The sequence below is a fragment of the Larimichthys crocea genome, unplaced genomic scaffold (assembly GCF_000972845.2).
Source record: "Larimichthys crocea isolate SSNF unplaced genomic scaffold, L_crocea_2.0 scaffold148, whole genome shotgun sequence".
NCBI lineage: Eukaryota > Metazoa > Chordata > Actinopteri > Sciaenidae > Larimichthys > Larimichthys crocea.
The window spans coordinates 1,215,790-1,228,032 of record NW_020852030.1 but is presented as its reverse complement, the minus strand read 5'-3'; the positions used below and the strand labels follow the sequence as shown (position 1 = coordinate 1,228,032).

Here is a 12,243-nt window from a genome sequence, read left to right as displayed (position 1 = left end):
AGTCTCTGAAAAGGCCGATCCAGACTTTGTCTTCCGTACCCTTCAGGTCTTGTATCTTCTGGTTCTCTGTCATGTTCTCACACTGGCCAGGTCTGTGTGTTTGTTCTGCAGTAGTTCTGGGCTCAGTCCACGTCATGGTTTTGTTGATGAGGACAAAATGTCACATCCGATCCTGAAAACAGAGCACAGTGAAGTGCACAAATCCTTTATTTCATTTAGGTAAAAGTAACGACACATTAGCTGTAAAATGTACTTGAAGTTTTAAAAAACAACAAGTACATGTACTGCAGTTAAAAGTCTCCTGTGGCTGACATCTGATTCTATGTGATTCATTAGATTGATGCATCAATTAGAGCAGCATGTACTGTTGGCGTGCTCCAGGTAGAGCTACTTTAAACTATTCTTTATATACACTTATATAAGTTTAGACCAGTGGGTCCCAACCCAGGGGTCGAGTCCATCCAAGGGGCACCAGATAAATCTGAGGGGGTCAGGGACGATTGTGGGAGAGAGGAAAGAAGAAAAAATGTTCTGAAACAGAATTCATTCATCATTCAGTTTTAATTTTTTGGTTTTGGCTGAACAGCGGACGGGGAGAGGCGGGACACCGGACAAGTAAGAATAAAAACTAAAAATACCCTGGACAAAAACAATACAAACCGTGGGAGCAGAACGTGCCTCTCTGGCAGTGAGAGTAATTACACTGACACAAATCAAGTGATGCCTCGTATCTAACAGTGCTCACTGGCGGATGTTGGGGTTACGGTGCCCGCTCAGGGCACCTTGGCTGGGCAATTTTGAGCAGCAAGGGCAGGGACGAACCGCCAACCTATTGCAACTTAATGGACGACCCACTCTACCACTGAGCCATGAGTGAATTTCCAGAAACGCCAGCACAATCTGGTTGCCCTAACCGGTTAACAGCTTTAACGTGTGTATATTAGGAGACACCATTTATCTCATCTCATAAAACAGATATCTGCAATGAATATAAGAAAATCTATTTTTTGACCTCATTGGTTTTAAACATTATCATTTCTATTTCTCGTGTGTTCTCTTTTATTGTCTTGCTTCTTGTGTTTTATCATCAGCTTGTCGTCATCTGGAAAGCTCTTTAAATCAACCTGTATGAGGGGTAGTTTGTTTGATTCATGGCTGTAATATATAGGACCAAATATTAAAAGCAAAGAGACAAACAAAAGCAAAGAAGGGGAGAAGTCGAAACTGAACTGGTATTTCTTAATTCTCTAGTTAATATTCTCACCTTTGACATCATGCACACCATCTCATAGCAGGTCCACATGGGACGTCCGCCCAAAGTCCAGTTTGAAACATGACTGTGCAGTGTTCTGTACTGTCCTTATTTTTTAGTTCTCCCTCAGCCCATCGTCTGAACTCAGTCCCTGTTTGTAGAAACCTTTGTTCGACAGTGACCACCTCCAGCTGTCCCGGTCATCGTACAGCCCTATCCATGCAAGTGAAAGAAACATTTCATTTGTGTGTTTTTAACCTCAATTGTAAAATAAGACTTCAAGCCCAAGGCAAAAAAAATAAAAATATCAAATAAATATTTCTTTATTACCAAGATATTACAAGCTTTAAAATACCATGAATCCTGAAAATTACTTTTTGTCAGTGTTGGTCAAGTAACTGTAGTACAGGTGACACATGGGGAAAAACACTTAAAGTCTGCCTCAGGTGAAGGTGGTCTTTAACTTTCCACCACGTTTAAAACTGTCACAAACAAAGACAGAAGTGAACTCACGTGCTTGTATTCAATGTCGGCCATCTTGCTCAGATCTACCATGCTGTTCAGGGTGTCATGTCCTCATGGTGTCTATCGTGACCAGGTCTGTGTATTTTCTCTGCAGTAACTCGAGCTTCAGTCCTCCAGGTCTTCAGCTCATAACACAATGGTACTGACGTCCAGCATGTGATGAGACAGCACCACAGCCCTGTAGTGACAGACATGGATATGGATTAGAACTGTGCTACATAACTGATTAGAATTAAGCTGCAAGCAGCATAAAAAGATAAATCCCTAGGAGGAGTTCGTTCAAATGCGACCCCTGGAAATGACCCAAAAAACACAAAAACACAACTTTGCAAATTCCGTACTTTGGACGCCTACTTCACTGAGCCCGGGTCCCGAGAGCCTTTTTGTGCGTCTCGGCATGTTACATCATACTCCATTTTACTTGTGGATGAAAACTGTGGCGAGGGCACGTCCAAAAAACACACATCTAGGTGACGCTGTCGAGCCACCATGTGCGAGACCCCCAATGCGAAATTTAACCCCCACTTTGGGGGGGTAGGGAAATCGTCGTGAGTTTTCGAGGAATATGGTCGTCGGAAATGCGATTTACTTTTAAACGTCGTTCTGTTCGAACAGTGTGGTCGTGCTCGGGCCCTAATAAGTACATTGCATAGTTAATGAGTACTTTTACTTTTCCACTTTAAGTACATTTTGCTAATAATACTAGTTAAAAGTATCGCGTACTTCTTCCTCCACTGAGTAACCACAAAAAGACTAAAGCCTGGGTCAGACAGGGCAGATCCACCAGGGGCAACGTGCAGAGGGCAACAACATGTAACGTGATGAGAAACACTGGCACCTGTGGACAAGAGGACGGCAACCCCACCCCTCCTCCCCGAGAGAGAGAGACACACACACACACACACACAGATACACACCACACCTACCACACCACACCCAACCACACCACCACCACACACCACACAAACTCACACACAACACACCAACGCCCCTCACACACCCCACACACACACACATCACACACACACACACACAACACCACACCTCTCACACACACTCTCACGCACACACACACACACACTCCCACACACACACCCACTACACACCACACACACACACACTCTCTCCACACACACTCTCACACACACACACACACACACACTCACACACACACACACACACACACCACTCTACTCACACACACTCTCTCTCACACACCACACACACCCCTCACACACACACAACACACTCACACACACACACACACAACCACACACACACACACACCACTCTCTCACACCACACTCTCTCCACACACTCACACACTCAGTGGTTTATCCTATCAGTGTGTTGTTTAAAAAGCTTTGAGTGTGAGATCTCTTTGTATGTGTCTGATCAACACGTTTACCCATGGAAAGTTTGAAATGACGTTATCAGCTGAATTAAACTTTATTCAGATCATTGTTTTTCCAGACATTGTTCCAGGTCAGCCCTTAAGTTCATTTCTAAAGCAGACACATCCTGTTTTGGTTTACAAGTGTATTGATTTCAGGAAAATAGTTCAAAGCGTTTCTTCGTCACTTTCCTGGCTGCTAAAGTCGCACTGTGATGTGGAAGTCGTCATGAGATTGTACGTCTTCACGACGCGTTCTTCCCGGCTCCAAAATATCAAATCAGTTTAGACTCAGTTGATCTGGTGATTCTGGTGGGCCCTTTAATTTACTGACAATAATTCAGACAGTTTTTGTTTCCCTGTCAGACCAGTCATATTAAAACTCCAAATCAGGACTTCTGTTTGATGACACGTCTTTGAGCAGTTTGTTTGTAGACTATCATAAAATCCAGGTCATCAGGTGAGAGGGTTATACAACTAAAACACAGGAGTGCATCTCTGAGGAGAGATTTACTTTTAATCGTAGACGTTCAATGGAAACCTCCTGATCAAGTCACATTCTGCACACGCTGATGAATCCCTTATATAATGAACTCCTCCATCATATATAGAAAGTTAAATAACAAGTTTTGTATCTACTGCGATTTCAGTGACTGTGATCAAAAATATAAAACATATAAACATATCAAAACACTTGCCTGATGCTGCCACGTGGGAGAAGTACGTCCATCTTCGTTGGCGCTCTCTATTCTGTGACTTCAGACTCGTGACAGTTGAAATATATGATCAGGTTAAAGACGACCTCTGTGTCGTTTGACCTATTCAGAACAGTAATTTTCATATTAGTCAAATCATCATTTATTTTCATTTTTTGTTATCTTGTTTCCATCAGACATGCTTACATATTTGTTTGACTCCTCCTGCAGTGAATGATGGTTTGTTATTTGCAGCCGGTGATATATTCAGGGGTTAAAGTCAGATTTGGGAGGTGGGGGACCCTAAAGTTCAGTGTAACCCTGTGCGCTGTGGCCTGATTCACAAAATGTGAGAATCTATTTTATATCATCTTACATTCAGTCTTAAGACGTGGCGGTCGCGGGGCGGCTGCAGCCTATCCTCATCATGACGGAGGACAGGAGAGGCGGGGTACACCCTGGACAAGTCGGCAGTTCATCCGATCAGGAAAACATTCAAATCATTCTGTTTGTGTTCAGGTCAAAGCAGCGGTGGAGGAAGTATTCCGACCCTTTACTTCCTTTAATGGAAATGAGCTGAACTTTCTGGCTATAACACTAAATATAGCATACACTTGAACTGATGCTGATTCATTTAGGTGGTCAAACACATGGCATGGAGAATGTTGATTATCTTCTGTCCTTGTTCTCCTGAAGGAAACATCAGGTGCATTAGAGCCAAGACAACCAGACTCAGGAACAGTCTCTTTCCCAAAGCCATCACCATCCTGAATGCACACATGCACCAGCCCCCCAACGTGCAAAAATCTCTTGTGCAATAACTTTACCTTCACCAAACTTCCTGTGATGATGCAGCATTCATATTTTATGAATACCCTACATATTTTTGTATATAGCATCTACATTTCTAGCATTGTATTTGTATTTATATTGTGGTTTTATCCCATATTAGGATCAGCACCTTGTTGAAGCCCCCTGTAATTTTGTTGTGCGTACAGTATGTCTGTTGTACAATGACAATAAAAGCTTTCAATTCTATTCTAAGTGACTGTTATGTCCAAGGCTAATCTCTCCAAGTTTTCTCTAATAGTGACTGTTATGTCCAAGGCTAATCTCTCCAAGTTTTCTCTAATCTCCAAGTTCTCTCCAAGTTTTCTCTAATCTCTCCAAGTTTTCTCTAATCTCTCAAAGTTTTCTCTAATCTCTCCAAGTTTTCTCTAATCTCTCCAAGTTTTCAGGTGATCAGAGGCTCCTCCTCATCTGTTTGGAGGCCTTTAAGAGCTCTGGGCAGCTCCACCCACACTCTCTGTCTCACACTGCAGCCTGGCCTGCTGCAGTTCCACCAGCCTCCACCTTTTGTCTTCATTGTTCTCCTTGGTTTTGACTTTTGGCTACAATAAAAGTTACTTTAGCTGCATTGGTTGTTTTTTGTCACCTGTGTTGCTTCCCAAGAGCCAGGGTCGTAACAGTGACACACCGCACATCTGTCTATCATAAACCGTTTCTGAGATATTCACAGAGATATAACACTTTAGACTTTTAGGCAGATCTGCCCAATCCGTCACCAGCGTAATAGAGTTATCTAAACCAATGTAGAGGTGAATAGCGTCACCCAGCGTATTGGAATGAATAAAGTACAACTACCTCAAATTTGTACTGTAGTGCAGTACTTGAGTAAATGTACTTTCTTATATTCCACCACTGTTTACTGTAAATCTAGACGGCTGTAGATCACAGAGGCTGTTAGAGGAGGCAAACAGGTCAATCAATGAACCCAGTTCAATAACTGAAGAAAGTATTAAAGTCAACTCCTGATTAAAAATCTACTTTCATCATTCATTTTCATAAAGACTAAACTTTATTAGACATTATTTTGATTTCACAATACACATTTTCATTTCAAATGCTCTTTTTAAAAAGTAAATTTTTATTTCATTCTGGTATTTTCTCCATTTCATCTAATCTAAGCGTATCACATCTGATAGTGTATCTCATCTAATCTTATCATGTCTAATCGTACAGTGTTTTATCAAATCTAAAACTATATAACCTTACATCACATTTCATCTCACAATATCTAATCTAATCTTCCCGTATGTTATTTAGTCTAATCTAAAAGTCACACATCTTATCCAATCTTTTGATTGGATAATTTGATTATTTGAACTGTTAACTGTTATTTATTTCAAAAACTAAATCATCTCATATCTCACTGTTACTTGTTTTTTTGTTTTTTTTTACTGTTACTGCTTCTATTTAACTGTTATTTATTTATACATGTGTATATAGTGTGTATATATTGTTTAAAATAGGATATTGTATAGGGTATATTGTTAAAGTTTTGTTTTCTTACTATTGTTTTTCTTGCTATCACTTACCGGGAGCTGCGGTAACAAAAACTATTTCCCTGCGGGGATTAATAAAGTACTTCTGATTCTGATTCTGATGGATCAATCTTTAAGTATCTATTTCATCTTATTGTATCTTATTTTAGAGTTTCTTTAAGGAATTTGCTTGAAATTGTCACAGGTGACATAATAACGATTTATATCTCGTTTGGAGATGTTCTGATTTAGGGCTGCACCGGATGTTAATATCATTATCAATTAATCTGCCAATTTTTTCATTTGATTATTAATTCATCTATAAAATGTCAGAAAAAAAGGAGATGAATTCAAATCTAACAGCCAAAGATATGAAGCTGATGATCATATATAACAAAGAAAAGCTTCAGATCATCACATCTGAGAAGCTGGAACCAGCAAATATTGTTTGAAAAATCACTAAAAGGAATAAGTGATTTTTCAAACAGTTGTGACTAATTGTTCATGATCTGTTCTGATCTGTTACACGAGGACTTTGAGGAAAACAGACGCAGCTGATTCAACATTAGAGCTCAGTCTTCTTTGTCTTCTTCTCGGTCTTCTTCTCCACCTTGTGGAAGACCTTTCCATCCGCCTGCTTCCTCCAGCTCAGTTTGACATCGTCTGGATTCACGCCGTGGTCCTTCAGCCTCTGTCTGAGCTGAGAGACAAAACTCAACATAATCACTCACATGTAGATATTACATTGTGCTTTGTTATTAATATTTTCCTCATGTGGAAGCTCCATTTTTTGGTATTGGTTGGATTAATGGTTGTGTATTGATTACTGACGATGGCTGATCAGGTTTATTATCAGCTGATCGTGTTCAGTTTCTAACAGCAGGTCCAACATGATTTACCTGCTCTAACATTTGCTCGTTCACAGCAGGGTCATTCAAATCCTGACCGGAGGTCTTCTTCAACACACGCAGTTTGATCACTCGTTTTGTTGTAGACGCTGTAAAAAACAAATCTGTTCAATAATATTGTCGTTCCTCAGAATTTCATCAGGTTAAACAATGACAGAGAAAAATGTGGCAGTTACATTCAGCATTCAGTCAACACAAACCTGTCAGTACATCCAAACTATCTCATGACAAATCAACATCCTGAGTGTTAAAAAGTATTTTCTGTCCATTACTTCATGTTTTGTAGTGTTTGTGTTACATTCTCATTATGGAACATTTGATACTAAATTAAACATTAATCCAAATATACGATGAATATGATTCAAATCATGGTTAATTACTCACGTGGACTGTAGCAAATGAATTCCTTCTTCCAGTTATATTTCCAGTCCTCCCATTTCCCAGAGAGGCCAAAGTTTACTGCCACACAAGCCTCTGTGTAACGTTTGTTATCAGGTTCCCATACTTTCCAGTACCTAAATGAAGAGTTACTTCCATCCGACCACTTCCAGAAGTCTCTGAAAAGGCCGATCCAGACTTTGTCTTCCGTACCCTTCAGGTCTTGTATCTTCTGGTTCTCTGTCATGTTTCTCACACTGGCCAGGTCTGTGTAGTTTGTTCTGCAGTAGTTCTGGGCCTCAGTCCACGTCATGGTTTTGTTGATGAGGACAAATGTCACATCCGATCCTGAAAACAGAGCACAGTGAAGTGCACAAATCCTTTATTTCATTTAGGTAAAAGTACAGACACATTAGCTGTAAAATGTACTTGAAGTTTTAAAAAACAAAGTACATGTACTGCAGTTAAAAGTCTCCTGTGGCTGACATCTGATTCTATGTGACATTATTAGATTGATGCATCAATGTTAGAGCAGCATGTTACTGTTGGAGCTGCTCCAGGTAGAGCTACTTTAAACTATTCTTTTATATACACTTATATAAGTTTAGACCAGTGGGTCCCAACCCAGGGGTCGAGTCCATCCAAAGGGTCACCAGATAAATCTGGGGGGTCAGGAGACGATTGATGGGAGAGGAAAGAAGAAAAAATGTTCTGAAACAGAAATTCATTCATTCATTCAGTTTTTAATTTTTTTTTGTTTTTGTTTTGCTTGAACCCAGCTGGCACTGGGCAAGAGGCGGGGTACACCCTGGACAAGTAATATTGATTTTATGTAAAATCTAAATAATTTAACCTCTTTGGACTAAAAACAATCATTCAAACCTGTGGAGCAGAACTGTTGTCTCCCCCTTCTGGCAGTGAGAGTAATTACACTGACACAAATTCAAGTGATGCCTCGTATCTAACAGTGCTCACTGGAGCGGATGTTGGGGGTTACGGTGCCCTGCTCAAGGGCACCTTGGCTGTGGCAATCTTTTTTGAGCAGCAAGGGCAGGGATCGAACCGCCAACCTATTGCAACTTACTGGACGACCCACTCTACCACTGAGCCATGAAGTGAATTTCCAGTAACGCCAGCATCAATCTGGTTGTCCCTAACCGGTTAACAGCTTTATATGTGTGAATTATTAAGGAGACACATTTCATCTCATCTCTATAAACAGATATCTGCATATGAATATAGAAAATCTATTTTTATTGACCTCACTGGTTTTATTAACATTTTTATCATTTCTATTTCTCGTGTGTTTACTCTTTTATTGTCTTGCTTCTTGTGTTTTATCATCATCTTGTCAGTCATCTGGAAAGCTCTTTAAATCAACCTGTATGAGGGGTAGTTTGTTTGATTCATTGGCTGATAATATATAGGACCAAATATTAAAAGCAAAGAGACAAACAAAAGCAAAGAAGGGGAGAAGTCAGAACTGAACTGGTATTTTCTTAACTTCTCTAGTTAATATTCTCACCTTTGACATCCATGCACACCATCTCAGAGGTCGATTCACATGGGACGTCCGCCCAAAGTCCAGTTTGAACCATGACTGTGCAGTGTTCTGTACTGTCCTTATTGTTTGGTTCTCCCTCAGCCCATCGTCTGAACTCAGTCTCCCCTTGTTTGTAGAAACCTTTGTTCGACAGTGACCACCTCCAGCTGTCCAGGTCATCGTACAGCCCTATCCATGCACGCTGAAAGAAACATTTCATTTGTGTTTATTTAACCTCAATTGTAAAATAAGACTTCAAGCTCCTCAAGGCAAAAAAAATAATTAAATATCAAATAAATATTTCTTTATTACCAAGATATTACAAGCTTTAAAATACCATGAATACCTGAAAATTACTTTTTGTCAGTGTTGGTCAAGATACTGTAGTACAGGTGACACATGGGGAAAACACTTAAAGTCTGCCTCAGGTGAAGGTCGGTCTTTAACTTTCCACCACGTTTAAAACTGTCACAAACAAAGACAGAAGTGAACTCACGTGCTTGTATTCAATGTCGGCCATCTTGCTCAGATCTACCATGCTGTTCAGGGTGTTCATGTCCTCCATGTTGTCTATCGTAGCCAGGTCTGTGTATTTCTCTCTGCAGTAACTCCGAGCTTCAGTCCAGGTCTTCAGCTCATAAACAAAATGGTACTGACGTCCAGCATGTGATGAGACAGCACACAGCCCTGTAGTGACAGACATGGATATGGATTAGACCTGTGCTACAATAACTGATAGAATTAAAGCTGCAAGCAGCAATAAAAAGATAAAATCCCTAGGAGGAGTTCGTTCAAATGCGACCCCTGGAAATGACCCCAAAAACACAAAACATCCAACTTTGGCAAAGATTGGACGCCGTACGCTTCACTGCAGCCCGGGTCACCGAGAGACTTTTTTGTGCGTCTCGGCATGTTACATACATACTCCATTTTTCGTACTTGTGGATGAAACTGTGGCGAGGGGCACGTCCAAAAACACACATCTAGGTGACGCTGTCGAGCCACCATGTGCGAGACCCCCAAAATGCGAAATTTAACCCCCGACTTTGGGGGGGTAGGGAAATCGTCGTGAGTTTTCGAGGGGATATGGGCCGTCGGAAATGCGATTTACTTTTAAACGTCGTTCAGTGTTCGAACAGTGTGTGTCGTGCTCGGGCCCTAATAAGTACATTGCATAAGTTAATGAGTACTTTTACTTTTCAGACTTTAAGTACATTTTGCACGGCGGATATGTCGGAGGCCGTGGTGTGACGGGTTGCCGGAAAAAAAGGGCGAGACTGTCTAAAAACCTGGACGTAGTGCTCCGTGCACGTTCCTCCGCAGACTGTCTAAAACCTGGAGTAGTCTTCGGGACGTCCCCGCAGACGTGTCTAAAACCTGACGTAGTCCTGTGACGTCCCCAGGACTGTCAAAAACCTGGACGTATGCTCCGTGACGTCCCCCAGACGTGCCTAAAACCTGGACGTAGTCTCTGTGACGTCCACGGCAGACTGTCTAAAACCTGGACGTAGATCTTCGTACTCCCCGCAGACTGTCTAAAACCTGGACGTAGTCCGTGGACGTCCCCAAAAATAGACTGTCTAAAACCTGGACGTATTCTCGTTGACGTCCCCCAGACGGTTTAAAAACCTGGACTAGTCTCTGTGACTCCCGCAGACTGTCTAAAACTGGACGTAGTCTCTGTGTGACTTCCCCCACAGACTGTACAAACTCTGTGCCGTAGTCGTCCGTGTACGTGCCCAGCAGACTGTCTTAGAGAAGAAACCTGGACTAGTCTCGTGCGTCCCCGACAGACTGTCTAAAACCTGGAGCTAGGTCCCGTGACGTCCCCTAACCAAAGCACTGTCCAAAAAACCTCGGACGTAGCTCTCGTGACGTCCCCGGCAACTAGTCAAACGAACACCTGGACGTAGTCTGCACACAGTGACTCCTCGCCGGAGAACTGTCTTAAAACCTGGACGTAGTGCCTGACGTCCGCAACTAACACTACTAGTCTTGTGACGCCCCCAGACTGTTAACCTGGGACGTGTCTCTGTGACGTCCCGCGGATGGCAACGTGGTCGAAAAGTCACTGTAAGTCGCAAGACCAGCTCTTAGGCAGGGCTGGCCACTAGATATGGTCACAAGAGACACGTCAGGTTTAGCAGTTGCGGGGTACGTCACGGAACTACGTCCAGGTTTTAGCCGGTTAGCATGAGGTATTATCAGTATTCATATTTACTACATAATTATTTACCACCTGGTTTAGAATGTCACGTCAACAACTGGGCGATCCAAAATTAGGAATGACTCAGCCGGAAAGACACAACAGAATCCCACGACAATCATTCAAACGTGTCAGCATCACACGTGAACCACAGGACGACAGCGGTTCCGCCCGTCTCTTGTTTTGTCTCCTCTGGCTCCAGCCGGACAATCAGAGACACCGAGGGCAATGTCCAGGCCAAACATTCCATTAGGAACGTAGCTCCGATCATGACAGCTGCGCTTGGTCACTGAGGTTGAGTTGGACGCTCGTCACCATCTTGCTGCCAGGACCATCTGACGGTCAGGCTCGCCGAACAACTTTCCACCTAGAAGGACGGCTTGGTGATTCCTGTATTAAACTGTATCAGCCTTCCATGTCTCTCAAACGATGTTTAAGGAATGGTTTTCAGGAGGAACCACAGTGCTCCAGACTGACCATCAGACTTCGAGAATAACGTGCTCTAAGGACTGAATGTGGGAGGGAACTTGACGTTCACACGGTTGTTGGACCATCTTTATCATCAACGCTTAGAACAACATTTTATCATTTTGGTTTTCATGCAGAATCATTTACTCTTTTTGGTTTCCTATTCCACAATCGTCCACGGTGATCCAGGTTATGTATGCTACAACGTCTGGTGAATCATTCTGAGATTTTTTCAGAACACATTCACGTGAAAAAGACTATTGAATGATCTATCGTGAGAGTGGGTCAGAAGTTCAAACAGTTTGTCACCATGTTTATCAGGATTTTTTGTGGGCGGTCCCTGTAAAGGGGCTCGTGACCGCTGAGGGACAGCATGAGCAGAGAGACAGAGAATGAATTCATCTCAGCTCAGAGGTTTGCAGAGTCCAGTCATGGTCAGTTTTCTGAACTGTCTTCAAAAGCGGCTGCTCTCGAGGGACAATGATCAACACACCATTTCATATTCAACTTGGAGTACACATTTGTAACAGGTAAAGTGACAATGCAGCCTC

General features: G+C 42.1%; 1 protein-coding gene and 1 long non-coding RNA gene across 2 annotated transcripts in view; one reads left to right on the top strand and one right to left on the bottom strand.

Moving 5' to 3' along the window:
- The window catches only part of LOC113744746 (uncharacterized), a 31,066-nt gene that overhangs the window by 16,569 nt on the left and 2,254 nt on the right, over positions 1-12,243 (top strand). The gene's annotated exons all lie outside the window — the stretch shown is intronic.
- LOC113744744 (macrophage mannose receptor 1-like) overlaps positions 6,266-12,243 on the bottom strand; it is a 320,504-nt gene continuing 314,526 nt past the window's right edge. Inside the window, exons 2-6 of the mRNA XM_027275679.1 lie at positions 9,515-9,705; positions 9,001-9,220; positions 7,482-7,823; positions 7,089-7,186; positions 6,266-6,889 (exon numbers count right to left, since the gene is read on the bottom strand). Of these exons, the coding sequence (XP_027131480.1) occupies positions 6,755-6,889; positions 7,089-7,186; positions 7,482-7,823; positions 9,001-9,220; positions 9,515-9,705 (986 nt within the window). The 3' untranslated portion in view covers positions 6,266-6,754. The remainder of the gene's footprint in view (positions 6,890-7,088; positions 7,187-7,481; positions 7,824-9,000; positions 9,221-9,514; positions 9,706-12,243) is intronic.